The sequence below is a fragment of the Protopterus annectens genome, chromosome 7.part0 (genome assembly GCF_019279795.1).
Source record: "Protopterus annectens isolate FY-2018-M chromosome 7.part0, PAN1.0, whole genome shotgun sequence".
In the NCBI taxonomy this organism is placed as follows: domain Eukaryota; kingdom Metazoa; phylum Chordata; order Ceratodontiformes; family Protopteridae; genus Protopterus; species Protopterus annectens.
This window is the reverse complement of record NC_056739.1, coordinates 516,854,038-516,881,136: the sequence shown is the minus strand read 5'-3', so window position 1 is coordinate 516,881,136 and position 27,099 is coordinate 516,854,038. Positions and strand designations below refer to the sequence as shown.

The following is a 27,099-nucleotide window of genomic DNA, read 5'->3' as shown; positions in this document are numbered from 1 at the left end:
TCAATACCTCTATCTATAGTACTTTGTCTGATGAAGGGTTTTGGCCTGAAAGCGCTTACTCTGTTTTTACTTGTGTCTTAATAAATTTTATTTTGATTTACACAGCAGCAGTTCCCAGCGACGTTTTTTCTTTGTTACTTGGTTTGCTTGACGAGAGCTGGGATTTGGCAGAGCACGAGCTTTTCTTTGGATTGGACTTATATAGATATGTTATATCTATTTAGATATATATGTATATATATATATATATATATATATATATATATATATATATATATATATATACACACACACACACACACACACACACACACACACACACACACACACACACACATCTACATGTTTAAATACACTTCCTGTACTGTTGAATGACTGGGCTGGATGATATGTTTGTGAAAACATCAGGGCTGTGTATATCTGACATGGCTTAGTGGTAAATCATTTTGGCTGTGGTGTGCAGGGTCCTGGGTTTGAGCCTTGCAAAGGCTGTCTATTTTGTTGCTGGGCAGAACAAGGGCCATTGGATACAGAGTGATTAAGGCACTTTTAAACAGTTGTAAGCGGGTTTGCGCAGGTTTGCACTTAGGTAAGCACTGCTAACTTCCAGTTACAGTTTCTCATACTCAGTTAGCGTCTAAATTGCTTAACTTGTGTAGGCATTGCTTACCCCTGTGCAAACAAGCTTAAACACACTTACTGCTGCTTAAAAGTGCTTACTGCCGCTTACCCCTGTGCTAATTTCTTTAAAAGAAAAAAAAGGGTTGATAGGAAAGTGGTGAAAAAGGCCCACAAAGAGGGAAAGACAGTGGGGAAAATAGCTAGGGATGTGCAGGAGGGTGTAGGGAAGGTCCATAGCTTCCCATTTCTTCTATAGTAACAGCTGTGCATATACACTGAATTTGGAGGTAGATTTGGGCACTCAAACCTGTGAGAGAGGGGTGAGGACAACAATAATATGTTGTGATGTCAATTAGGCCAGATTACATGTCATGGACACGTGTGCAAAATGGACAGCTATGTATGGGGCGATATTTTTTTGGGGAACAAATTTCCCTTTTTTTTCAGGTGAGAGTGTGATGTTGGGGAGGGATATTAGGTATATTTGCGGAGGTAGGTTGGATAGGTTAACAGGCAAGACAAACAAGAAGCATACGGGGGCAGTATATGACATATGTGTGGGGTAAACACCTTGATGGGGAGGGGTGTTGGGAAATTGGAAGCCCATGAGCCCCCTAGTGGAAACAGTAGGACTGAGTTCCCCACCCATAGACAGTCACCACTGCACCTTCACAGCCTTGAAGGTGGCTGTGCTGGAGGCTGAGTTGGAGAGCCAGGCCGACTCTCTAGTCGTGACATGCGGCCCTCGAGTTGGCGTAGCAGATCTCCAAACTGCTGATTGAGCTTACTACGCACCATGACCCAGACCTGGCAATGGGTGACAGGTTCCTGTATGCTCCCACTCCCAAGGGAGGCAGGCCGTATCCCCTGAGGTGGTTCCACCCAAAGGTGGTGCAGGACCAATGGATGAGGACGTCCCGGGTTGGGACCCAGACTTGGTGGTGCCCGGTGCCATGGCCAGCTGAGGTGGGACAGGTTGGTCCGCTGGGACTCGCATTCCCATATGTGCTGTGGTGTTTATGGTTTATCAATATATGTGGGTTAGTAATAGCAACGCATTCCAGGATTAGGTATGACAGCATGCATAGATATTCCCATTAATCCAGGCACCAGATATGAAACAGTTGCATAGCAAACGGAACACACGCATGTATGGGATGAGAGTGGTAATAACGCAATGCAGGTACATTGATGGCACCATGCCACCAATGTTGGAGTATTTCAACATAGCACATACATAAAAACATATTTAAATAATTATCAAACAATAGGGCATATGTCCCAACATGACAGTGAACTCATCACATACCAATTGAGGTGGATATTTAGTGTATTGTTGGAGATATGGTGGGGGAGAATGATGTCAATTAACAACTAGTATATTCTTATAGTTCACATTACTTTCCTAGTCAGTGCTGTTATCTGTACCTTACAAGTATTACTACACTACTCTATTGCCTTAGTTTGGAAAGTGATATGGCTGTCGACATCTATATACATGAATTGGTTTTACCTGAAGTATACACCTCTTACCTAGTATACCTGTGGAGGAATTGTTTGTTACCACTAGTTAACTGTTTCTACACATACTCCAAGATTCTAGGTTGATGTTATGCACATACTTGTCCATCTCTTTTTGCACAGACCACATGCAGGTGAACCGGGACATATGTAGACTATTGCCCTCTTCAACCTTTAGTGACTTACAACACTCTTATTAAGGATTTCCTAGACAGTTATATTATGTAGCACAGGGTGGGTGACAGTAATCAGTGATACCTTATTATTCAGAACAACTGCAATACTCACAATGCCATACAATTCCAGAGTAAACAGTACCAGTACAGGGTATCAAACTTTTATTTCTGGGCACAGTATTCGTATCTGACATACCTGTGGGTGCAGTGTTTGTTAGCACTACCTGAATGTTGCCACACAAAGGACAAGATTTCACATTAGTATTATGCACTTATATCTCACTCTGTTACTGTACAGACTCTGGTCACAGCTTGACAACATGGGGGTGTAGATGGGACATACTTGGCTTATTACTCTCATAACAGTTTGGGGAGTTGCTACAGTAACAGGTTTGTTCTTATAGATGTGTGATAATCAGTTGTATGTCTTGTTTGCAGCCTATACGTCTGGGATCATCCCACTGATTTCTCAGGGGGCAGGGTGACAGGCAGCAGATATGGGCCAATATACTGGACATTCTGGACATATCTGTACAGTTGTGGACATATCTGTACAGTTGTGGGGTATGATTCTGTATGCAGCCTACTTCCACTCCCAAGATTCAGACCATGGCTGTGTCTGCTAACACTAAAACACTGTCCATCAGAGTTGTGTGTGCTATATGGATATTGCTGTATATCTCTGATCTGATTTCTGTGTATAATTCTCTAGTAGTTTTACATTGTGACCTTGTATTACATCACTCTTAGACAGGATATCCTAGACAGTTATATTATGTAGCAGAATGTGGGTGACAGTGATGAGTACTATCTTATTATTCAGAGCAGCTGCAACACTAACAATACCATACAATACCAAAGTAAACAGTACCAGTACAGGGTATCCCTCTTTTATTTATGGGCACAGTGTTCGTATTTGACGTACCTGTGGGAGCAATGTTTGTTAGCAGTACCTGACTGTTGCCACACAAAGTACAGTTTTACATTAGTATTATGCATTTACATCTCACTCTGTTACTGTACAGACTTTGGTCACAGTGTGACAACATGGGGGTGTAGATGGAACATACTTGGCTATTTACTCTCATAACAGTTTGGGGAGTTGCTAGAGTGACTGGTTTGTTCTTATAGATGTGTGACAATCAGTTGTATTTCTTGTTTGCAGCCTGTACGTCTGGGATCATCCCACTGATTTCCCAGGGAGACACAGTGACAGGCAGCATATATGGGCTAATATACTGGGCATGCTGGACATATCTGTACAGTTGTGGGGTATGATTCTGTATGCAGACTACTACCACTCCCAGAATTTGAACCATGGCTGTGTGTGCTAAAAATACAATAGTTCACATCTCAGTTGTGTGTGCTGTTTGGAGTTTGTTGACTGTCTTTTTACTGTTTTCTGTCTATGTCTTTCCCAGTCATACTAGCTGACCTCTGGAGATTACACCAGTCACATACAGACATTCCTATTCATTTTTAATTTATGTTGCACAGTGCGGGTAACAGTACTTAATACAACAGTGCTATTAAGTAATTGCAAATCTGCATTACCATATGATACCAGAGTACACACATGCAGTCCAGCAGTTAGACCTTCATTGGCAGGCTATTATGCTTTCATTTACATAAAACCTGTATGAGACTCTTCCTGCCATATTCTTTGGTGTAAGCAGTACTTGCCTTATACAATACAGGTTTTATACAGGCAAATTACTTACTAATACAGTTAGAGTTATTTTCTATGACAGTACATGCAAGAGTATTACTACCCTGCCTCGCGTCACAACCTTTCCAAGTGACAGCTATGGGCCTTCTGTTCACAGCCCGCTCACTTGCCGCTGGGAAGGACATAAGAGGAATATTTAGCCATACCTATCCATAATATACATGACCTGGCAACTATTAAGCAGATAGTGGAGTGATACTTATGCACTATTGGGACCTCCCCTGTCACCCTAGCCTCTTGGATACACTGATCCAAAAGATCCCCCTTTCGCCACTTCAGGTCAGCATAGTGATGCCTGACCTGCTCACCAGTATGGGATATGCCAGTGGCACTGGTAAGGTCACGGGCAAGATGGTCCCAGGCTTCCACTTTATATTGGGAACCCTGGTATTGGCTCTGCAGCAGTCTCTGCTTATGGTCTTTGACAAGGAGTCCTGCCTTGATTCTTGACTCCTGGATGCCCCAGCTCTGTGCCCGAAAGCACACTACCTCTCCCATTCTTGACATGGTGCCTGCAAGGGGAAGCTACAACCAGTTATGAGATGTATTCCCACCTGTTGGGTTTAAGTAGGGCCGATTTCCTACACTTTGCCATGATTGGATGGTTTTGAAAAGGCTAAGCTATGGGCAAACCTGCTTACCTAAGGTTGGCATGGTTTAAAGGGGTATACCACTGGGCAAATTAAGTTAGCTGGCCTACACATTGCTTACACCTACTAAGCTGGCCTGTAAAATGCTTATCATTGCTTAATATTTACTTTGCATTATATTTACTTTTTGGCATTGATTTATTATTCATTAGATGTTATATATATATGTCTGGTGTCCATGATTCATGTGTACATACACTGTAAGGGATCCTTGTGTTTAACAGGGGACTTCAACACTCTATTACAATTACACCTCACATCTGGGCTTACTTCAGTACCCCATTTTACATATTTATTTTATGTAGTAGGTTATAGAACACATGACAGTATACTGATTCCTTTCACATGTTCAGTTTGATTTTACTATAGTGAGGATTTGTTTGATGATACATCAGTCTTATGTACTGCTGTGATGGCTTGGTAGTTAACTACTGTGGCTATAGTGTATAGGGTCCTGGGTTCAAGACCTGCAAGCATGTTTATTTTGTTGCTGGGCAGAACAGCGGCTGTTGGCTACAGAATGATTAAGGCACTTTTAAGAACTTGTAATCAAGTTTGCGCAAGGATAATCAATGCTAACCTCTGGTTAAATATGTTTACAGAGTGTTAGCTTCAATATTGCTTAACCTGTGTGCGCATTGCTTACCCCTGCGCAAATGGCTTAAACCCACTTACAAGTGCTTACATATGCTTACTCCCACTTACTACTGCTTAATAGTGCTTACACTTGCTTACTAGTGCTTAGTCCCATTTACCACTGCACTAATTTAGACAGTAATGTCTAATGGTTCTTGGGAAGGTGGGGGATTTGGAAGCTATATAGAGTTATCATTCATTACACATTTTACCTTCCATTTGTATCCCTGATTCTTGTGTACATATAATATCTGGAGCACCTGTGATTACATGTGGACTTTGCAACATTATGACACTGACACCACACATCTGCATTTAATGCAGTACTGCAGTTCACAAATATATGTTATTTAGGTTATTTAGTAGGTTATGCAACTTAAAATATTGGTCATAACGTGATTTGACATGGAAAATGGAATGTGCTGCAGTGGGACTCCAACTGGGAATGACTGCTCATAAGGCGAATGCTCTGCCCTCTACACTATTGCTGTACTGCTGCATTTGCATATATCTTGCTTTCTATCCTCTTCTGCCATTTAAGCTGCATTAACCATAGCTAAGCAATGGGTAAACCCATGCACCTACAGTTAAATTTAAACTGTTTCATAAAAAAAAAGTATCTTTATATTTTTTGTGTTAACTATTGCTCTTGTACACGTAGGGGGATGTTGCTGGGGGTATGCATACACCTATGAGTGGTCTCGCTCATTCTTTTAGGGAATTTTGCTGTTTTTCATTGCAGAGGCATGTATATTCTGAGAGCTCTGCTCTCATACACGCCCCCTGCACTCTTACACACCCCGTGTAAGAATAGGAGCGTAGGCAGCGTGCCTTCATTAATATGCATGGCATGCTGCTGTCCTGCTCCTAAATGACCGCTTCCGTGCAGGACTAAGGTAGTCTTGCACGGAAGAATAGTAAATCCGGGGGACAATCTTTATGGCCTAATCGAGATAATTTAATTTCAGGCTATTTTTAAAAGTTATCTGGACTGAGATTTAACTCTTCTCTTCCAGTATCCTCTGTTACAATGTATTTATTTCAATAGTTACAATACAGTCTGACATACATGTACATTTCTTTCTGTCCAGTGGATTACAGTGTTGATACATTTTTAACACAAGCAGCCTTACAAATACATTTTAAACCCAAGCACTGTACAAATCAATTTGATATACAAATGACATATAATTCTTTACAAACCTCCAGCAAGCTATACTGCCATATGTTACACATACACTGCCCTACTTTCTCTGGCACAGCTGGCACTATCTCACATCTTTACACCAGCTTTATAACATTTTGCATGTTAACCCAAGAAAGATGTGAACCAAGCACTTTTACAAAATCCTAACTGTAAATTGAGTGTGGCCCTAAATTTTCTGTATTATCTTTTGAATTACTGTTATGTAAAATATCAGGCGTTTATGTATGCTGGAGGCAGTTAGATTTAGTTGAGGTTTAGTCAAATCTTGGTTTCGATGAAATTATGATAGTCTTCATAATATTCACTGTTGCAGTCATAGCTTCTGAGAATTGCTTCCTGCTGTAGGCCTGACAACTGCTCCAAATTCAAAAGCTCTATCTTCTTCCACTCCTGGTTTGAGTTCATAGATGTTATGACATGAGTGGTGTAAGAGGAAGAGAGAGAGAGAGAGAGAGAGAGAGAATGACTGCCAGGCACCATCTTCAGTTCTTTTTGTGTATGATAAGTGCATGCTTTGTGTTAGGGTCATCTATCCAATGATAATCAAGTGCCTCACACAATCTCTTCAGGACTAACTAGCCCTAAAGAAGGTGGGCAACTAATCTAATTGTATCATTGGCTAAGCCCACCAACAGCCGCTTATCTAAGAAAATAATGAAATTAGAGATATAAACAAGAGCTAAGCACAGGAAGACTAATGGCCACCAGTCAAAATCAGGTTACCCTAGATATGACAGTGCTGAAGTCATCATGGTACTTTTGCAATATGCCATTTTTGGTGTTAATCACTACCAAATCATATGGCATGATCACTCCATAGGCCTCGGTGCTATTTGATACTGTCAGATAATGTCAAAATCCTCATAGTGTGAGTCCTGCATTGATTTAGTTGATGTGTGAGCCTCTCCAATGGGCTCAAGTGCCAATTCCTGAATTTTGGTAAGATAAGGAAGCCGTCATTTCCCCACAATTCTTATGTACAAGTAAGCCAGCAGAGAATGAGTTGAGGCAGAAAACATCTGCCAAAAATCCAAGGTTTGGAAGGCATCAACCTTTATAAAAAGGCATCTGCCACCACAAAACTGAGAATATAAATGTCCAATCTTAAATGGACCTCCTAAAGCTTGTGTCAGCTTGGGCTGGATGGATGTTCATTCATTTCTGCATCCTGTGCTCCTTCATAACTTTTATTCCAGCTGGCTCAAGATTGTATGTTATTTTCTGAAATCTACATGGTTACAGACAAGCCATTAGTGTCAGAGGCCCTTTCTGAGAAGAATAGATGAGAATTTTCTCTCAGATTTAGAAGCAGATGAGTTAGTTTATGCTTGCCAGATTTTTCTTGTTGCTGAAGTCAGACATTGACAGGGTTCCATCTGTAATGTCAAATAAGTTAGCTACTGGTACATAATATCAAAATTGCAGAATTTCAAAAAATGCCAGTAGCTTCATATGCAAGATTGTTGTATAGCAGGGAGCGGGAATTGACCCTTTCCCCACTGTAGTGTTATTTTGTAGGTACTATATATAATTAGCAGTGGTCTGGGAGTGCAGCCCACCATGTGGGGGTATAGGGAGAGTTTCCCCTGCATAAAATGTGTTTAAATGTGTTTTTATTTTCTGATTTGAAGTAATTAATTTCATTTGATCAGCAACCTGTGGGTTACGGATCAGATATGAATCCGAGCCGGCAGAATACCAAGCAAAAAGATCCGAGCTCCAAGCCCCACCCCCACCCATACTGCAATGCAACCTCCTTTCAATCATCAGATCTCATTTGCCGCGGCTTCACCAGCATGGGATTCTTGAGCTCCAGGCAAGTGTTAGGGTTTGTTCTATAAAACTTGGTTGGTGTGTGCCCTTTTTGATAATTTTGAGGTAAATTATTAGTTGTCCACTATACTTGTTGCATTTTTCCTTGTTCAAAAGTTGAAAACTTTCAATTAGTGTAGGCCTCCCTTCCCACCCGTCGTGTGTGTGTGTGTTCTTTAGGATGTCAGAAAGTCAGAAAGTGACTTTCTCTAAGTCAATAGAGTGTGGCCACAAGCTGTCTCCAGCCAATGGTCACACTCCGTGTGTAGTTTGCTTAGAGGTGGCCCATTTGTCTTCCCGCTGCAAGAGTTGTGTGGCCTTCAACCCCCGGGATCACAGGAATAAGTTGATTCTGGTGGGTCTTCTACCCACAGAATCAACTTCTGCCTCTTCTTCAGCTTTCTTACCAGCCTTGGCTGTGGCTGTTCAGCCTTCTGGCCCTTCTCCCCTATCTGGGACTTACCCTCCCACCTTACCACAGGGAGAGAGAGAGGCCAAGAAGATTAAAGAAAAGCATAGAGAGTGGGAGGACACAGAGAGACATGGGGATAAGGATAAAGATAGAGAGAGGGGCCATAAGTGACAGGCCAAGTTAGATTCAACACCCCCCCCGGTAAAGTAATCTTGTCTCCAGTAAAAGTTGTCAAGACATCCTCTCCTTGGCTCTGTTCACCACGTTTTTCTCCAGAGCCGGAGGAGGAGGCTAGACCACCCTCAAGGTTGTCTTCAGATTGGCTGTCCCGGCTGGCATCGGTGGCATCCTCCAGATCAAACCAGAAGCATCTCTGAAGCAGACATGGATCAGATGATGTGAAGGTTTCTACAAACTCAAATGCAGATGGGGGTATTTCTGCCCCCCCTCCTGGTGTGGGGAGTTTGGCTCCTTTTTTCACCCCAATAGCTCCTTCTCCAATCCACCATCATCTATCGGAGTCTGTGGATCCGAGGAGTCCCGGAGTCAGGGGGTCAGTGCCGATGGTGCCTTCGACCATGACCTCAGCCATGACTTCGAGTCTGTCGATCTGCTTTCAGATCCAAGCTCTCGGAGCCGAGAGTTGGGCATCGGATCTGAGGGGATGAGTGTGTCATCAGCTCCATTGTGGTCGGGGCATACTGTTCCTTTGGGTCCGACCGTTCCATCTTGGCTCCGATCCCTTCGTCGGATCTGAGGGTCTCGGCTACCAGTTTCAGGGAGACCAGGTCTCCCTCGGCATTCGATGTCATGGAGAGGGTTCTCTCTGGAGGATCGAGACCCCTCACTCTGTCCTCAGGGTCCATCCCTGCTCCCTCGCAGTTGGGTTTGTCTTCTGTCATCCAGTCCCCCCAGGGACAGCCTGTGTCCATTGCACCCCAGACAGTTCCCTTGGAGGAACAAGAAACCATTTATAGAAATCCTTTGCTGGGGGGGGGGTGGTCCACCCAAAAACCTTCCTCTGACGAGTCGCTATTTCTGGAGGCGTTCGACACAGGCCCATCTACCTCTTGGGTGTCTCCCCCGGCCAACCTTCTGGTGGACCTTATCACCACCAGAGCTTGGAGGGAAAAGGACACTGTGGAGCCTATACCCAAAAGACCTGACAAAATACTGAGTCCACAAGCAGATAGAGCTTCTTGGAACAAAGGTTCCCCGGTTGATGCCATGGTGGTGGTAGCAGCCACAAAAAAAGGAACTCGACCAAGAAAGTTCCTCGGTCCACCCCCCAGACAAGGAGTCCAAGGCTATGGACCATCTTGGAAAGCAGACTTTTGCTTCAGCTTCAGCCACCGTTACTATAAGAGCACTGAATTACTTGGCCCATGTAATTCGACTGCAGCGGGACCTCATGAAAGAGTACGCTGAGTCTCCCCTGGAGTCCATGTTGGCCGAGGATAAACGGACCTTCTCGGCTGATATGGCCACTCTCAAGTCTGTGTACAATACATCTATGCATTTACTCTCTCATGCCATGGAGAGAGCCGTTAGGGCTAGCAGGTCCGGCATCTCATTAAGGCATCATGCCTGGCTCCGTCTTTGTGATTTCTTGGAACCCTTCAAGGCGTCCTTTGCTAACGCACCCTTTGATGGTTCCATCCTGTTCGGGAAGACTGTCCGCAATATGCTTGTCCAGAGCGAGAAAGACGGAAGAAGCTGTCAGCCATCGGGATCCACTTCTCTAACCCTCATAGGTCCTTCTCCAGGAACGAGCGAGAGCAAAAGAAGCTGTGGTTCCAGAAAACTCAGCAGTCCTGGAACACTCAGGACTCCTTCTCCCCCAGAGGCAGAGGGGGACAAGTTGGACACTGGCCCAGAGGCGGGGGGGGGGCCGAAGAACTTCGGGTCACATGAACCTTTTTCAGAGCGACCTGTGAAGCAACCCTGAAGGGTTACCTGACTGCTCCTCTCTGGAGGCAGTCGGGGGGTGTTTTTTGATGCACCTAGATCAATGGGAGTCCATCACGACAGATCGCTGGGTGCTTCGAATAATATCCAGAGGCTATTCTATTCCCTTCATAAACAAACCCCTTTGCACAAGGCACCTCCCGGACATCCCACCCACTCAGAGTGAGGCCGCAGCCTTGGCAATACAAAAACTACTAGAAAAAAGAGCCATCCAGCAGGTACCCCCAGACCAGTCTGGATCAGGCATCTATTCCAGGTTCTTTTTGGTGGCAAACAAGATGGGGGACCTAAGGCCGATTCTCAACTAGTCAACAATGAACCTGTTCATTGCCAAGGAAATGTTCCGGATGATCGCACTTCAATCCATCCTGCCCTTCCTGCAGGAGGAACACTAGTTGTGCTCGATAGACCTCAAGGATGCGTACTACCATATTCTGATGGACAGGCGATCCAGGAGGTTCCTCCGCTTTCAGCTAGGGGGCAATCATTATCAGTTCAGTGCCCTACCCTTTGGTCTAACCACAGTCCCCATGGTGTTTACCAAGGTCGTGGCAGTTGTAGTGGCCCACCTGAGACTTCAGGGCATTCAGGTCTTTCCGTACCTGGACGACTGGCTTCTCACCACCCCCACTGGGCATCTACTCTTGCTAGCCAGAGATTTCTTTCTCTGGATATCACCTCAGCTAGGGATTACCATAAACCTAAGGAAGTCTTCCCTTCAACCTGTTCAAGTGTTAGACTTCATAGGGGCGAGAATAGATTTTCGCCAGGCCAGGGCATTCTTTAACCCCAGACAGACTATACAGCCTGACACTTCATGTGTTAGCGCTTCTGCAGTCTCCTGCACCCCCCTGCAGAATTAGTCCTGAGAGCCTTAGGGTCCATGGCAGCAGCTATCAACCTGATCCCTTGTGCTCATCTGCATATGAGAATTTTACAGTGAACGTTGCAAGTTCAGTGGTCGACTCTTCATCAACCTCTAGATTTTCCGATCCCTCTGAGCAGAGTGTGCAGAAATGCTCTCAAGTGGTGGCTCCAATCTTGGAATTTGCAGGAGGGACATCCCTTTCTTGCACCCCAACCCCAAGCCACGGTGACCACGGATGCCTCCCACCTAGGGTGGGGGGGCATTGTTCGTGCAGGACTGTTCAAGGCACGTGGACTCAAAATGAGACTGTTCTGCATATAACTGTCCTAGAGATGAAAATGGTCTTTTTAGCATTGCAGGCCCTTCATGCTTATCTACCTCTGGGAACTATTGCGATCCAGTCAGACAATATGTCAGTGGTCTGGTATATCAACAAACAGGGAGGAACCAAGTCTTATCCCCCTAGTTGAGAAGCCATGAGAGTCTGGGAATGGGCAATCTCCACCAACCGCTTTCTGATAGCAATGCACATTCCGGGTAGGTCCAACATCTTGGTGGACAAATTGAGCAGAATTATCCTTTCTCCTTATGAGTGGTCTCTGAACCCTTGTGTAGCAGAACAGATCTTCCTCAAGTGGGGTTAGCCTTGCTGCGATCTCTTCGCATTCTCTTCCAACGCAAAGTGCAGTGAGTTTTTTGCTCTAATCCCCCCAAGGGGGGGGGGAGCCCCAGAGATGCTCTTGCTCATGCTTGGCCATCCGGTCTTCTTTATGCATATCCCCCGCTCCCACTCATGATAAAGTTCTTACAGAAAGCTCGCCGGGTTGGGGAGCAGATTGATCCTCATAGCCCCATCCTGGCCTCTTCAAGTCTGGTTCCCCTGCCTATGGTCTCATCTCATAGCTCCACCTTGGATCTTGGATCCCATTCCAGATCTAATTCGTCATCCCTCGGGAATGCTTCCTCCGAATCTGGACAGACTGAAGCTCACAGCTTGGCTGCTCCAGTTCCACTAATTGCTAGGACTCTCTGTATCCCTTCTCCTGTTAAATCTATCTTGGTTGTGGCACATAAATCCTCTACCAGGAAAATTTATTCTAGCAAATGGAGACGCTTCTTCATTTGGGCTTCACAGAGAAATCTAGATCCTTTTACTGCTCCAATCCCAGCGGTTTTAGACTTTTGTCTCATATCTTCCAGCAAGGAGCCAGCTCTTCCACAGTGAAGGTCCAGCTGGTGGCTATTTCTCATTTCCATGTAGGAGACAATTTAGGCTCCCTCGCTGCTGCCAGAATTTGTAAGACTTTTTTGAAAGGCACTTTTCTTCTGCAACCCCCTATTAAGAATCCGTCACCGCCGTGGGATCTAATTGTGGTTCTTCAGGCCTTAGTTGCACCTCCTTTCGAGCCCTCTGCATCAGTTGACTTAAAATTTTTGTCATGGAACACAGCTTTTCTGGTAGCTATAACTTCAGCAAGGAGAGTGTCAGAGCTGCAAGCTTTTTGTATGAAACACCCATACAATGTGTTTCATAAGGACAGGGTGTCTCTCAGGACTAATCCATCCTTTTTTCCTAAAGTTTCTTCTGAAACAAATATTAATCAATCTATTAATTTGCCTGTCTTTTTTGCTAATTTTCAGAACAAAGGGGAATACAAACTTCATTTGCTGGATGTTCACAGGCAGTTACGTTTTTATTTGCACAGGACGGCGGTATTTCACAAATCTGATCAACTTTTTGTTTATTTTGCTAAGCCCTTTTTAGAGAAACCAGTTTCAAAGGTGACTCTGGCTAGGTGGATTTCCCTTTGTATCCTACAAGCATACAGAGAGCTTGATTTACCAGAACCAGTAGGAGTTCATGCCCATTCTACACATTCTATGGCAACGTCTGCAGCATTCTGGTCTAGAGTTTCCCTAGATGACATTTGCTCAGCGGCTACCTGGGTGTCTTCTCACACCTTTATTAATCATTATAAACTGGATTTGGTGTTTAGAGGAAGGGCTTCTTTTGGCTCTGCAGTGCTCTGGAATATCCTTCCTTAAGGGCCTCCCAAGATTTTGGGTAGCTGGGGACTCTGTCCCACAGGTTGCTGATCAAATGAAGTTAACTACTTAAGATAAAGAAGTTATGTACTCACCATAACGTTCCATCTGAGTATGTAAACTTCATTTGTCAGCAATCGTCCCTCCCTCCTTCCCCCTTGCCTTGGCGTTTTTTTTTTTTTTTGCTGAACTTGATGTCCAGAGTTCATGAGTTGGAGGTTTTTCCTTGGTTTAGGGGTCTCAGGTTAGTTTGTTGGTGTCATGTATGGAGTGGCAAACTCAATCTGAGGATTGGAAGGAGTTTGCAGTGCAGTATGGGTAGGGGGAGGAGCTTGGAGCTCGGATCTTTTTGCTTGGTATGCTGCCGGCTTGGATCTGAGCCGGCAGCTTGGTATGCTGCCAGCTCGGATCCATATCGGATCCGTAAACCACAGGTTGCTGACAAATGAAGTTTACCTACTTGGATGGAACGTTATGGTGAGTACATAACTTCTTTTTTTCATGGTTTTGGGTCTGAATCTTTTCTGATTGATGTTTTGCAGTTTGAATATTTGTTTCGACCTTTTCATAGGAATCCCATTGAAGATACCTCTTTCTTTGCTTAATCACAAGAGAATGTCTTATTTGGAGACACAGTTCATAGGATGAACAAAGCCATTCATTTACAGATTAATAAAGAAGACAACTGCTTACTGGCATTCTGATTTCTATTATAGATAGCCCTTCCAGGCCCAAATAAGTTATGGGGGTTTCATTGAATAGCATAATGCAGGGCAGCAGTGATAGGGTCTACCATTAAAAGACAAGTTGGACTGAAATTTCTTCTCAAGACCATGTTAAAGTGGAACTCCACAATGTATTTATGACAAAAATCTTCTATCTGATCTCCAAACAAAAAATTTACTTAAAAAACTTGAGAAGAAAGAGAAAAACAATCTGTTAAACAGTTCTTTCATTCCCAAATTTTTAAGTACGGCAGGGATCATCCTAAGAAATTACAAGTGGAGAACAAAGATAAAGGCTGAAGAACATCAGAGCCGTAGCACCCAAAGGGAATAGCAATGAGCTCAAGCCAAACACTATTGGTCTGTGGTTATCTAAATTTACAGATGACTGTAACTTGGATGTTGTTATGCATTTATCCACTGACTCGTAATTGCTCTAACATGGGCTATACTGTGTTAAAAGTGTGCCACGCCACTCCAATCAGACACTATCATAAGGGATATAGGGACTCTTACTGATATTTCCTTCTCTTTTAACCATCATGTCTCCATACTAGTTTTAAAAATCTTCTGTCTGGCTACGCTAATCTCCAAAAGGCATCTCCTCTAAACACAAAAGCATTTTAATCACCTTTTAAGCGTCTTTCATTAGGTCCATTTTTAATCTAATGCTCCTTTTCGGTTGTGTCAGTCAACTTGACAGACCACTGAGATTCCTTACTAAAAAGAAAACTGGTGGGCTCAAGGCTGTCACCAGTCTGAACAGGAAGGCATCCATCTCTCTATACCTGGTCTGTTGCAGGCTACTCCATGGTTATCTTACAATACCAAAGTAAACAGTACCAGTACAGGGTATCATTCTTTTATTTCTGTTCGTATCTGACGTACCTGTGGTAGCAATGTTTGCTAGTACTACATGACTGTTGCCACACAAGGTACTAGTTTTACATTAGTATTATGTACTTACGTCTCACTCTGTTACTGTACGCACTCTGGTCACAGCTTGACAACATGGGGGTGAAGATGGGACATACTTGGCTTATTCCTCTCATAACAGTTTGGAGAGTTGCTAGAGTGACTGGTTTGTTCTTATAGATGTGTGACAGTCAGTTTATTTCTTGTTTGCAGCCTATACATCTGGGATCATCCCATTGATTTGCCTGGGAGACACAGTGACAGGCAACAGATACGGGCCAATATACTGGACATTCTGGACATATCTGTACAGTTGTGGGGTATGATTCTGTATGCAAACTACTACCACTCCCAGGATTTGGACCATGATTGTGTGTGCTAAAAATACAACAGTTCACATCTCAGTTGTGTGTGCTATTTGGATTTTGTTGTCTGTCTTTTCAATGCTTTCTGTCTATGTCTCTTCCAGTTGTACTAGCTGACCTCTGGGGATTACACCAGTCATATACAGACATTCCTAGACATTTTTTATTTATGTTGCACAGTGTGGGTAACAGTGCTTAATACAACAGTACTATAAACTAATTGCAAATCTACATTACCATATGATACCAGAGTAAACACATGCAGTCCAGCAGTTAGACCTTAATTGTCAGGCTATTATGCTTTAATTTACATGCAACCTATATGAGACTCTTCCTGCCATATTCATTGGTGTATGCAGTACTTGCCTTATACAATACAGGTTTTATACAGGCAATTGACTTACTAATACAGCTAGATTTATTTCCTATGACAGTACATGCAAGAGTATTGCTAACCTGCCTCGCATCTCAACCTCTCCAAGCGATAGCCGTGGGCCTCCTGGTTCACAGCCCGCTCACTTGCCACTGTGAAGGACATGAGGAATATTTAGCCATACCTATCCATAATATACATGACCTGGCAATTATTAAACAGGTAGTGGAGCGATACTTACACACTACTGAGACTTCCCCTGTCTCCCTAGCTTCTTGGATCCACTGATCCAAGAGATCCCCCTGTCACCACTTCAGGTCGGCATAGTGATGCCTGACCTGCTCACCAGTTTAGTGTATGACAGTGGCACTTGTGAAGTCACGGGCGAGATGGTCCCAGGCTTCCACTTTATATTGGGAACCCTGGTACTAGCCCTGCAGCAGTCTCTGCTCATGGTCTTTGACAAGGAGTTCTACCATGACTCTGGACTCCTAGATGCCCCAGCTCTGTGCCCAAAAGCGCACTCACTCTCCCATTCCTGACATGGTGCCTGCAAGGGGAAGCTACAACCAGTTATGATATGTATTCACACCTGTTGGGTTTAAGTAGGGCCAATTTCCAGCACTTTGCCATGATTGGACGGGTTTGAAAAGGCTAAGGTATGGGCAAACCTACTTACCTAAGGCTGGCATTATTTAAAGGAGTATACCACTGGGCAAATTGAGTTAGCTGGCCTACACATTGCTTACACCTACTAAGATGGCCTGTGCAATGCTTAGCATTGCTTAATATTTACTTTGCAATATATTTGCTTTTTGGCATTGCTTTATTATTCATTACACGTTATATATATGTCTGGTATCCATGATTCATTTGTACGTACACTGTATGGGATCCTTGTGTTTAATAGGGGACTTCAGTACTCTGTTACAACTACACCTCACATCTGTGCTTACTTCAGTACTCCAGTTCACATATTTATGTTATGTAGTATGTTATAGAACATATGCCTGTATACTGATTCCTTTCACATGTTCAGTTTGATTTTACTGTAGTGAAGATTTGTTTGGTGATACCTCAGTCTTATGTACTGCTGTGATGGCTTGGTGATTAACTACTGTGACTATAGTGTATAGGGTCCTGCATTCAATACCTGCAAGGCTATTTATTTTATTGCTGGGCAGAACAGCGGCTGTTGGATACAGAGGGATTAAGGCACTTTTAAGCAGTTGTAAGTGAGTATGCCTGAGGATAATCAATACTAACCTCTGGTTAAATATGCTTACAGAGAGTTAGCTTCAGTATTGCTTAACCTGGGTGCGCGTTGCTTACCCCCACACAAACGGGCTTAAACCCACTTACTAGTGCTTACACATGCTTACTCCCACTTACTACTGCTTAATAGTGCTTACATTTGCTTACTAGTGCTTACTCCCGCTTACCACTGCACTAATTTAGACAGTAATCTCTAGTAGTTCTTGGGAAGGTGGGGGATTTGGAAGCTGTATGGAGTTATCATTCATTACACATTTTACCTTCCATTTGTATCCCTGATTCCTGTGTACATATACTGTATGGGGCACATGTGATTATCTGTGGACTTTGCAACATTATGACACTGACACCTCACATATGCATTTAATGCAGTACCCTAGTTCGCAAATATATGTTATTTAGTAGGTTATGCGACTAAAAATATTAGTCATAACGTGATTTGACATGGAAAATCGAATGTGTTGCAGTGGGACTTGAACCTGTAATGACTGCTCGCAAGATGAATGCTCTGTTCACTACACTATTGCTATACTGCTTCATTTACATATATCTTGCTTTTTACCCTCTTCTGCCATTTAAGCTGCATTAACCGTAGCTAAGCGATGGGCAAATCTGCACACCTATGGTTAAATTTAATCTGTTTCATAAAAAAAAGTATTTTTATATTTTTTGTGTTAACTATTGCTCTTGTACATGTGGGGGGATGTTGCTGGGGGTATGCGTACACTTATGAGCGGTCTCGTTCATTCTTTTAGGGCTTTCTGCTGTTCTTTATTGCAGGGGCATGTATATTCTGAGAGCTCTGCTCTCAGATATGCCCCCTGCACTCTTAAACGCTCCGTGTAAAATTAGGAGCTCAGGCAGCGTGCTGTCATTAATATGCATGGCGCGCTGCCTTCCTGCTCCTAAATGGCTGCTTCCGTTCAGGACTAAGGTATTCCTGCACGGAAGAATAGTAAATCTGGAGGGACAATCTTTATGGCCTAATCCAGGTAATTTAATTTCAGACTATTTTTTCAAAGTTAGCTGCACTGAGATTAAACTCTTCTCTTCCAGTATCTTCTGTTATAGTGTATTCATTTCAACAGTTACAAAACAGTCTGACATACAGGTGTATTTCTTTTCTGTCCAGTGGAACACAGTGTTGATACATTTTTAACACAAGCAACTTTGCAAATACATTTTAAACACAAGCACCTGTACAAATTAATTTGATATACAAATGACATATAATTCTTTACAAACCTCCAGCAAACTATACTGGCATAGGTTACACATACACTGCCCTACTTTCTCTGACATAGCTGGCACTATCTCACATCTTTACACCATCTTTATAACATTTTGCATGTTAACCCAAGAAAGATGTGAGCCAAGCACTTTTTCAAAATTCTAACTGTAAATTCAGTGTGGCCCTAAATCTTCTGTATTATCTTTTGAATTACTTTCATGTAAAATGTCAGGCCTTTATGTATGCTGGAGACAGTTAGATTTAGTTGAGATTTAGTCAAATCTTGGTTTCGATGAAATTATGATAGTCTTCATAACATTCACTGTTGCAGTCATAGCTTCTGAGAATTGCTTCCTGCTGTAGGCCTAACAACTGCTCCAAATTCCAAAGCTCTATCTACTTCCACTCCTGGCTTGAGTTTGTAGATGTTATGACATGAGTGGTGTAAGAGGAAGAGAGAGAGAGAGAATGACTGCCAGGCACCATCTTCAGTTCTTTTTGTGTATGATAAGTGCATGCTTTGTGTTGGGGTCGTCTATCCAATGATAATCAAGTGCCTCACACAATCTCTTCAGGACTAACTAGCCCTAAAGAAGGTGGGCAACTAATCTAGTTGCATCATTGGCTAAGTCCTCCAGCAGCCGCTTATCTAAGAAAAGAATGAAATTAGAGATATAAACAAGAGCTAAGCACAGGAAGACTAATGGCCACCAGTCAAAATCAGGTTACCCTAGATATGACAGTGCTGAAGTTATCAAGGTACTTTTGCAATATGCCATTTTTGGTGTCAATCACTACCAAATCATATGGCATGATCACTCCATAGGCCACATTGCTGTTTGATACTGTCAGATAATGTCATATCCTCATAGCCCAAATCCTGCATTGATTTAGTTGATGTGTGTGCCTCTCCAATGGGCTCAGGTGCAAATTCCAGACATGGAAGATGTCATCTCCCCACACTTTTTATGTATAAGTAAGCCAGCAGAGAATGAGCTGAGACAGAAAACATCTGCCAATGATCCATGGTTTGGAAGGCATCAATCTCTATAATAAGGCATCTGCCACCGCAAAACTGAAATTATAACTGTCCAGACTTAAATGGACCTCCTAAAGCTTGTGTCAGCTTGGGCTGGATGGATGTTCATTCATTTCTGCATCCCATGCTCTTTCATAAGTTTTATTCCAGCTGGCTCAAGATTGTATGATTTTCTGAAATCTACATGGTTACAGAGAAGCCATTAATGTCAGAGGCCCTTTCTGAGAAGAATAGATGAGAATCTTCTCTCAGATTCAGAAGCAGATGAGTTAGTTTATGTTGGCCAGGTTTTTCTTGTTGCTGAAGTCAGACATTGACAGGGTTCCATCTGTAATGTCAAATAGGTTAGCTACTGGTACATAATATCAAAATTGCAGAATTTCAAAAAAAAATGCCAGTAGCTTCATATGCAAGATTGTGGTATAGCAGGGTGTAGGACTTGACCCTTTCCCCACTGTAGTGTTATTTTGTAGGTAGTATATGTATAATTAGCAGTGGTCTGGGGGTGTAGCCCACCATATGGGGGTACAGGGGGGTTTCCCCTGCATAAAATGTGTTTAAATGTGTTTTTCTTTTGTTTTCATGGTTTTGGGTCTGAATCCTTTGTGACTGATGTTTTGCAGTTTGAATATTTGTTTTGATCTTTTCATAGGAATCCTATTGAAGATACCTCTTTCTTTGCTTAATCACAAGAGGATGTCTTATTTGGAGACACAATTCATAGGATGAACAAAGCCATTCATTTACAGATTAATGAAGAAGACAACTGCTTACTGGTATTCTGATTTGTATTATAGATAGCCCTTCCAGGCCCAAATACGTTATAGGGGTTTCATTAAATAGCATATTACAGGGCAGCAGTGATAGGGTCTACCATTAAAAGACAAGTTGGACTGAAATTTCTTCTCAAGACCATGTTAAAGTGTAACTCCACAATGTATCTATGACAAGAATCTTCTATCTGACCTCCAAACAAAAAAATCTACTTAAAAAAACTTGAGAAGAAAGAGAAAAACAATATGTTAAACAGTTCTTTCATTCCCAAATTTTCAAGTACAGCAGGGATCATCCTATCAGAGTTGGCCTCTTCATAGCAAGGATGAAAATGACAAATCACAAAAGGGAAGAAGAGCCTGCTGCAAGAAGAAATTGCAAGTGGAGAACAAGGATAAAGGCTGGAGAACATCAGAGCCATAGCACCCAAAGGGAATAGCAATGACCCCAAGCCAAACACTATTGGTCTGTGGTTATCTAAATTTACAGATAACTGTAACTTGGGTGTTGCTATGCATTTATCCACTGACTCGTAATTGCTCTAACATGGGCTATACTGTGTTAAAAGTGTGCTACGCCACTCCAATCAGACACTATCATAAGGGATATAGGTACTCTTGCTGATATTTCCTTCTCTTTTAACCATCATGTCTCCATAGTAGTTTTAAAAACCTTCTATCTGGCTACTCTAATCTCCAAAAGGCATCTCCTCTAGACACAAAGACATTTAATCACATTTTAAGTGTCTTTCATTAGGTCCATTTTAATCTAATGTTCCTTTTCGGTTGTATCAGTCAACTAGACAGACCACTGAGATTCCTTACTAAAAAAAAAAAACTAGTGGGCTCAAGGCTGTCACCAGTCTGAACAGGAAGGCATCCATCTCTCTACCCCTGGTCTGTTACAGGCTCCTCCATGATTATCTTTGTCTAGTCTGAAGAACAATGAAAGAACTAACCTCTCTGACCTCCACTTCTTTTGCAAAACAATGGTTCCTCAAATAGACTATTAAATGATCTAAACCTTCAACAACAGAAAAATAAGAAACAATGTCATTATAGATTCATATCCTAATCTATCATCTTTGAAACAAACTTCCACTACATGACAAGCATAGTAGCACCTTTGCCACCTTCAAGGTAAACTCAGGCTGTATCCCAGTCTGTCTAGTCTTGCCCAGTGCAAGGTTGGAGGGGATGTTTAAATATGGTCTGTTTTATAGGCTTGTGATTTCTGTAGACAGATTGTATAATACTTTCCTATGAACGTATGAGCTTATATACCTTTGGAAACCTCCCCTTCTTTCCCTTCCTGCCCGTACCCCTATATGGACTGGAGCTATCTGGACATCAATGTAAAAGGAAGTGAGGAGATCACTAAAGACCACTAGGTTCTCACGTTATAAGTCAGGGATACGTACTACAGTTTTGAAACTGATGCAGATTCTCAGGATTCCACTTGTTCCCAAAGAACAGATAGACTTATTTTCACCAAGACTGAAAGACCTCCTTTCTGAGGGAGCACTAGCGATAGTACCAAAATGAAAAGAATATATTAGGATTTGACTAAATTATCTTTCCAGTTCCAAGAAAAGAAATAACTTGCTGGCCTATATTAAATCAGTCAAAAAAAAAAAAGATAAAGAAATAAAAAATAAAAAAAAAAATCTAAAAGTTCCAAATTCAAAATGCTGGTGATGCAGGACCTTCTACTTCCACAGGCCTTTCTGGTCACCCTGGAACTAATTTAACCCCTTACTCTTTGGCTTGTATACTGCACCCAGGATAATTCTTGTATCCAATAATTGTAGAACCAAGAGAACTTACATCTATCCCTACCTGGATGACTGCCTTATTAAGGCAACTTCCCTAGAAGAGATTCAGAATGGTCTACAGATTACCTTTCCCTGTTTCAAAACCATGTGTCTGTCTGTGAACTTGCTAAAGTGTCACCTTATTGCAATGAAAGAGGTATTGTTCCTAGGGGTACTGCTGGTCAGAGAGAAGCATAAGGCTTTCCTCCTTCAGATAAGATGCAGACAACCTTCCAGCAGAACACCATTACACAGAAAGAGTTCCTAAGAATTCTGGGGCATTTGGCTTCATGCGTATTGATGATCCCTCTGACAGGATTAGACCTGTTTTAGCTGCAACTGTACCCAAGAAATTGATGGTACCAGCATTTAGAGCCCGTGCAGTGTCCCATCCCCACATTTCCTTCCATGTTGAATGTACTGTTATGATGAATAAGAGAGAAATCCAACTCAAATGAGTGGGGTACTTCAAACTCACCTTGGAAATCGACTCTTACCACAGAGTCCTCTGATACAGCTTGAGACTGCATAAGGTAGACCTGTGGATTCAGAACATCTGGGACAAAGACTTCAGGAAAAGACACATTAGCATGAAAGACATGATGACAGCTGTTCTAGCCCTCAAAGTCTTCAGACCTGTTTAGAAACATGAATCACTGCACATGTTTATAGACAAAGTCACAGGCATGAGGTACATCAATTGGTCAGGAGGCTCCCTCTCTCCTGCTTTATTCATTTATCCGTCCATCCTTTGTTGACAGTGTTAGTCCCCCTAAGCAAGTAGCCTATTTTCAGAGAAGACCTGAAGTAGTTTTTATATTAAAGGGGAAATTGGGAAGGGCATTGAGGAACTTCAATGCCGGACACACCACATAAAGCACAGAAATGACCACAAATGACACAACTGAATAACAGTGTTACTGTTGGGTACACTTTTAATAAAAAATTAAAATGGTTGAAAATAGATTAAGCACTTTCCTCTTACAATACTGACTTCGTCAGAATCAAATTAATTGATCACACTCCCCATTTAAATATCCAAATTGAATCACATGACACTTTCTTAAAAAGACAACAACCTCTTTGTAAAACTACCCTCTGAAACATCCTGTAAAACACTCCATCCTGCCCCATGAAAACCAATACAAGAACACAAATATAAAATTAAATATGTAATTTAAAACAGAATTTATAATTGTAGTGATTTTAGTTTAAGAATACCAATAACAGAGGAATAGTCATTGAATCCTGTCAGTAATCAGTTACCATTTTAAGTCACATTTTTCCAGCACATCTTTCCAAGGACCTCCCTCACGCTTGGCTCAACTTTTTCAAGGACCTGGAAAACAAACCCATGATCTGGTTAATTGTTAATGTGCTTTTGTTTATACAGTCGTACTCATGCTCATACATGCATGTTCTGAGATGACATTGTATTTTTCCAATATAAAATGCTATACATTTTTTATAAGTGGCCACGTACACCACACCTTTGGTTTCACAGTTGAAATATCCATTCATAACAGAAATACACCTACCCTTAATGTAAACATTTTCTCTCTCTATGATAAAACATTATTGCTTGTATTTCCCAAACTTATCAGTACCCTTTTTCATTTTGGTACCAATGATGCCCCTCTCCTTATTTTCCATTAACTTTTTAAAATTAAATATGGAGATTAAATCTCTGGTATAGCACTTACTTTACTTCTAAACTCTTAAATAGAATTTATGTTGGTTCCAGTAAATGTTGTCCAAAATATGGTTGTTAATAATTACAATTGCTTACTGTAGTTGTTTAATGGTGCGCAGTATATGTGGGAAATGACTCAGTTCTAAACTCCACAAAGGTGGAAGGCTATGGAGAGGATCATCATGGAGCTCATAAACAGGGCAGATCCTGCCTTTTGAACCTGGTTGACTTAAGATAGTCCACACAGCCTATCTAGACCTAGCAAAGGCATTTGACACAATACCCCACTGGCATCATAGATAAGCTATCCAGCTTAAATATAAACCCCTATGTCACAAGATGGGTTGCAAACTGGCTCAAAGACAGAACCCACAGAGTGAGAGTTGCTGGAGCCATTTCAGACTCAAACCAGTCACAAGTGGTGTCCCACAAGGTTCTGTCCTGGGACAGGTGATTGCAAACTAGGTGCCATAATCGACTCTCCAGCTGACACAAACATCCTTCAAAAAGGTCTCACAGAGACGGATAACTGGTGCCAGAGCCATGGTCTAAAGCTAAATGCCAAAATCTGGGGACCCAAGTTGATAGCAATCTCTCCTTTGACAACCACATTGCCAAAGTGGTTAAGAAGACCTTCTACATGGCCCACCTCATCATGAAAGGATTCACATCTAGATCAATTTATTCATCCCTCATCAGGCCCATCGTAGAATACAATGCCCCTTTTGGGATGTACCTTACCCAACACCTGCAGCAATTAGAAAGACCCCAAAAGTACCTCACCAAGAGGATCAAGGGACACAAACAGATGCCATATGCTGCTCGGTTAAAAATCTATGCCTGACATATAAAGCTATGTCCAATCCAGAATTAATGGACGGGACTTGAACCTCAGCACAGAAATAAATAGGACTTGCTGGAGGAATAGATTACTGAATCTCTTCAAGAAGAATCTTGATGAGTGGATGGGGAACCTATGAACCTATAAACATGTTATAGGTTTGAGCATTGCATTTACTACACATGCCTTTTGGCATCCTTCAACTTAGTCTCACCAAGAATACAGATACTGTAATTAATATTTTTGCTCTTTCATGTTTTGTCCTACTGTTTAGATCATTTGAACATTCCAAAACATGATCAGTTGTTATCCAGAATCAAAACTAATGTCTTTTTATCAATACATACAAATAACAGGATGTCCCTTCTTCTGTAGAAAGTAGCATTTATACAGACAAGAGTTCAGCTGTCTATGAATTTCTGAGACTGAAAGGACAGCAAGTGATAGTGGGTGGGAAGGTGAGGTGGACGTGGGTTACTTAACATAGGCCTCTGAGATATGTTTCCACTGATGGGAGAACAATCTGTTAGTCAGGAATGCATAATGCTTTTTCTCTACATTTGTAGTTGCTTCCTCTTTTCTCCACAGTGTTCATATACTGTCACAACATTTCACATTTGTGCCATTATCCCCTTTTTTGTTGTTTTGCAGTTACAGTTTACTAACTAAAAAGCAAATGAATTATATTAAATTGAAAAAGGTGTACCGAAATTATATATAATATATTACATAAATGGACATTAAGTTACCCATTTTAATGCTGAATATGATATTATTTCTGAACGGGCACTGCAAAAACTTAGTCATGGTGTACTGGATCAAATTTGTAGAATAAACAGTAAGTATTATGGCATCAGTTTTGCACTCATTAACAAGCCTGCAACATTATGTGCTTGGGTTCTTGTTTTAAAGATAAAATAAACAGTACAATACAGAGCAATTTCTGCCAGAGAAAATGGAGACCTCCGCTTTACTCAAATTGTATTTGATTAGGGCGGACCTTTTTTGTTGATTGCTAACTGAATGATTTATACAGATTGGTCTGTCTGTGTAGTAGTATGGATCAGCATGAACATTTATAACACTATTTATACCAACATGGAAGGGGTATGGCTGGAATTATGCATGAGTGTTGTGGACCACTTTTCAGGAGTTTATTTTGTGAGACAATACATTAGGCATTGTTTGGGATTCCCTCAGAGCGGTTCTATGCACTAAATGTCTATTAATCCCATCCACTGTGTCAGATACTTTGCAATGTCTATGTACTTCATGTCAGAACTATGCTATAACTGACAGACAACAAACAAAGAAAGAGAGCAATGTAGCAGTAGGTAAACTTTAAACTGTTCTTGTTTTCCAGATACAGCTGTAAGAGTAGTTTCAAAAGTGATTCGTCAACCCCCAGCTCCAAAACAGGAATGTGCCTTGGAAATTATTAAGGGAGGCATCCTTCGAAAACGAGAAGTGTATTATGCATATGAAGCTACAAAAATTCCACTTCTGATAAGGGACTGGGCCCCAGAATATTTGGACAGCCTCATCCGTATGAATTATAACATAGAAAATATAAAGAATCCTGAATAGTCTGCACTGCAACAGAAATGTCTGAAAATTCTGGAAGATTTGAACAGTCTTTTAATTTCTCTGCTGTCAAGTCCATTCAGTCTTTCTACAGTGGTACGCCTTAAACGTAATTAAAATCTAAAACTTTGGGGCAGCCATGTTGTTAATCGTTTACAAAAATTAACCAAAAACTGATTGCATGAATATTTGGAAGATGGATTTTTTAAACTAAGCACTCAGGATATTTTCATTTTTAGTCATTAAAACTTTGGTACAATGTAAAAGTATTAATGAATTATGAGCAGTGAAACATGACAAATTAACAACTCTTGAGTAACATTTTTAATATTATTTTACTGTTGACACTGGTACACTGATATACTGATGTTTTTAACTACAATGAAAAACATTTGCAGTATTGTTATTGCATCTCATATTCATGGAAAAGTCTTTGCACTTTCAAATATCATTTTTCTAGGTCTGCACTACAAAACCATGCCCACTAACTGTACGTAGTAAAATTAGCGAATTACTGTTCATGACAGAAGTAGCCAGAGAACACCAACCTATCCTTTGTAAATGTGAATTTTAAGATATATTTATTTCACAACTGAACAGGGTATAACATTTTTTTTCTTTTTCTTTTACTTTATTTTTGTTGAACAGGTTAGCCCCATTGTGTCAGTGTATCATGTTTTCAGGAGAGGCCTGAGGTGATATTCATACTGACTGTTAGAATATGCAGTTCTGAACCCTTTCTTGCTCTTGAAGGCTTGGCAGCTTTCCTTTGCAATGGATTTGTAGAAGGTCTCTTCAGTGCATACCAGATACAGTGCTGAAGTT

General features: G+C 41.7%; 1 protein-coding gene across 2 annotated transcripts in view; it reads left to right on the top strand.

Annotated features, from left to right (window-relative positions):
• Positions 1–26,583, top strand: part of HSD11B1 (hydroxysteroid 11-beta dehydrogenase 1) — a 247,887-nt gene extending 221,304 nt beyond the window's left edge. For both annotated transcript variants that reach the window (XM_044077131.1, XM_044077130.1), the window contains one exon: positions 26,054–26,583. In XM_044077131.1, the coding sequence (XP_043933066.1) occupies positions 26,054–26,277 (224 nt within the window). In that variant the 3' untranslated portion in view covers positions 26,278–26,583. The remainder of the gene's footprint in view (positions 1–26,053) is intronic.
• The last annotated feature ends 516 nt before the right edge of the window (positions 26,584–27,099 follow it).